This window comes from Glycine max, chromosome 6, assembly GCF_000004515.6.
Source record: "Glycine max cultivar Williams 82 chromosome 6, Glycine_max_v4.0, whole genome shotgun sequence".
Taxonomy (NCBI): domain Eukaryota; kingdom Viridiplantae; phylum Streptophyta; class Magnoliopsida; order Fabales; family Fabaceae; genus Glycine; species Glycine max.
Genome location: NC_038242.2, coordinates 45,162,533 through 45,165,369, shown reverse-complemented (window position 1 = coordinate 45,165,369; position 2,837 = coordinate 45,162,533). Strand labels below are relative to the sequence as shown.

Sequence of the window (2,837 nt, the reverse complement as noted above, 5' to 3'; positions counted from 1 at the left end):
TCCTCAATCTCTTTTCCTTTTCACTAGCAAGGGAAGCAAAAAGGTGGTTACACTCATTCAAGGGTGCAGACATGGGAAGAAGTTGTAGAGAAGTTCTTGAAGAAATACTTCCCAGAGTCAAAGACCGCTGAAGGGAAGATGGAAATCTCTTCATTCCATCAATTTCCTGAGGAATCCCTCAACGAGGCACTCGACCGTTTCCATAGACTACTCAGGAAGACGCCTACACATGGGTACAATGAACCGGTGAAATTGAACATCTTCATAGATGGCCTGCAACCACAATCAAAGCAATTACTGGATGCATCCGCAGGAGGGAAGATCAAGCTAAAGACACCGGAGGAGGCAATGGAACTCATAGAAAACATGGCGGCTAGTGATCACGCCATTCTTCGTGATCGCACATATGCACCAACAAAGAAAAGCCTTCTAGAACTCACCACTCAAGATGCAACCTTGGCGTAGAACAAGTTGTTGTCCCGACAAATAGAAGCCCTAATAGAGACTTTCAACAAGCTACCACAATAACTATAAGCAGTAAGTCCTTCTCACTCTTCTATTTTGTAGGTAGGAGGATGTCATACACATAGAGGAATACACGAGCCTGGACAATGCACAATCCAAGAAGACCCTTCCAGGGAAGTCAAGTACATGGGCATACCAAATCTCCACGGATTCCAAGGTTACAACCAAGGAGGTCCGTCCGGATTCAATCAAGGATCAACCGGATTTAATAGTGGCCCACTAGGATTCAACCAAGGAAGGAACTTTACACAAGGCTCAAGCTGGAGGAATCACCCAGGGAATCAATACAACAAGGAGCAACAAAGTCAGTCTGTCCAAAATCTCAACCAATGGGTAGATATTCATAAGAAAACCAACAAGCTTGAGGAGACGTTAAACCAATTCATACAGATTTCAATGTCGAATTACTAAAGCATAGAAGCCTCGATCAAAAACTTGGAAATACAGGTAGGACAATTGGCCAAACAGATGGCTGAAAGACCCTCCAGTAGCTTTGGAGCCAACACAGAAAAGAACGCCAAGGAAGAGTGCAAGGCTGTGTTGACCAGAAGATACAAGAAGGCACAAGAGGAGGAAGAAGCAAAGGAAGACCAGTCTGGGGAACGAAGGACAGACAAAGAAGGAGAGAGAGAAGAAGAAACGGTCTTAACTCCTAAGACCAAAAGCCAGCTAGCCCAAGAGGCTAAGAAAGAAGAGCCATCATTCCCTCTAAAGGAGCCCTCATATCCTTTAGTGTCGTCCAGGAAGAACAAGGAGCGTTACTTCAAGCGTTTCTTGGAAATATTCAAGGGGCTGGAGATAACAATGCCATTCGAGGAAGCCTTACAGCAGATGCTGCTTTATTCCAAGTTCATGAAAGACATCCTCACCAAGAAGAGGAAGTATATTGACAATGAAAAGATTGTGGTGGGAGGCAACTGTAGTGCAGTGATACAGACGAAACTACACAAGAAGTTCAAAGACCCCAGAAGTGTAACTATCCCTTGCACCATAGGGAAAGAGGCAGTAGACAAGGCCCTCATTGACTTAGGAGCAAGTATCAATCTGATGCCCCTATCAATGTGCAAAATAATTGGTGATTTGAAGATAGACCCTACCAGGATGACGCTTCAGCTAGCAGACCATTCAATCATAAGACCATACGGGGTGGTAGAAGATGTCCTAGTCAAAGTCTGCCACTTCACTTTTCCGGTGGACTTTGTCATTATGGATATCGAAGAAGACACGGAGATTCCTCTTATCTTAGGCAGACCCTTCATGCTGACTGCCAATTGTGTGGTGGATATGGGGAATGGAAATCTAGATTTGAGCGTTGACAATCAGAAAGTAACATTCGACATGTTTAAAGCAATGAAGTACCCAAGGGAGAGCTGGAAGTGCTTCAAGGTGGAGGAAATTGACAAGGAAGATGTTAGCACTCTTGAAACACCACAGACTTCTCTGGAAAGAGCCATGGTGAATGCGGTAGATTGCCTAACCAGTGAAGAAGAAGAAGATCTCAAGGCTTGCTTAGAAGACTTGGATCAACAAGATAACATCCCTGAGGAGGAAGCCAATTTTGAGATCTGAGAAAAAGAAGGTAAAATTAAAGATATTGCCCAACCATCTAAAGTATGTGTTCTTGGAAGAAAATGAGACTAAGCCTGTGATGATCAACAATGCACTCACATCCGAAGAAGAAAACATGTTAGTAGAAATTCTGAAGAAACACAAGGAAGCAATTGGGTGGCATATATCAGATCTCAAAGGTATTAGCCCTGCCTATTGCATGCACAAGATAGTGATAGAAGAAGACTACAGGCCAGTTCGACAACCCCAGAGAAGGCTGAACCCAACAATGAAGGAAGAGGTAAGGAAAGAGGTGCTCAAGCTTCTAGAGGCTGGGCTTATCTACCCCATCTCTGACAACGCTTGGGTAAGCCTAGTACAGGTGGTACCAATGAAAGGGGGCATGACAGTCATTCAGAACGAGAAGAACGATCTGATACCAACACAGACCGTCACTGGCTAGCGAATGTGCATCGACTATCGCAAGCTGAATGAAGACACAAGGAAGGACCACTTTCCCTTGCCCTTCATGGATCAGATGCTGGAGAGGCTTGCGGGACAAGCATACTACTGCTTCTTGGATGGATACTTAGGTTATAACCAGATCGCGGTGGACCCCAAGGATCGGGAGAAGATGGCCTTTACATGCCCTTTTGGTGTCTTTGCCTATAGACAGATGCCATTTGGGTTATGTAATGCACCAGCCACATTTCAGAGGTGCATGCTGGCCATTTTTTCAGACATGGTGGAGAAATGTATTAAGG

At 44.7% G+C, this 2,837-nt stretch overlaps 1 protein-coding gene across 1 annotated transcript; it reads left to right on the top strand.

Annotated features, from left to right (window-relative positions):
- The first annotated feature begins 993 nt into the window (after positions 1–993).
- Positions 994–2,094, top strand: LOC100779949 (uncharacterized). Its single transcript, XM_006582683.1, has one exon. It carries the CDS (start codon positions 994–996, stop codon positions 2,092–2,094), a length of 1,101 nt encoding a protein of 366 aa, XP_006582746.1.
- The last annotated feature ends 743 nt before the right edge of the window (positions 2,095–2,837 follow it).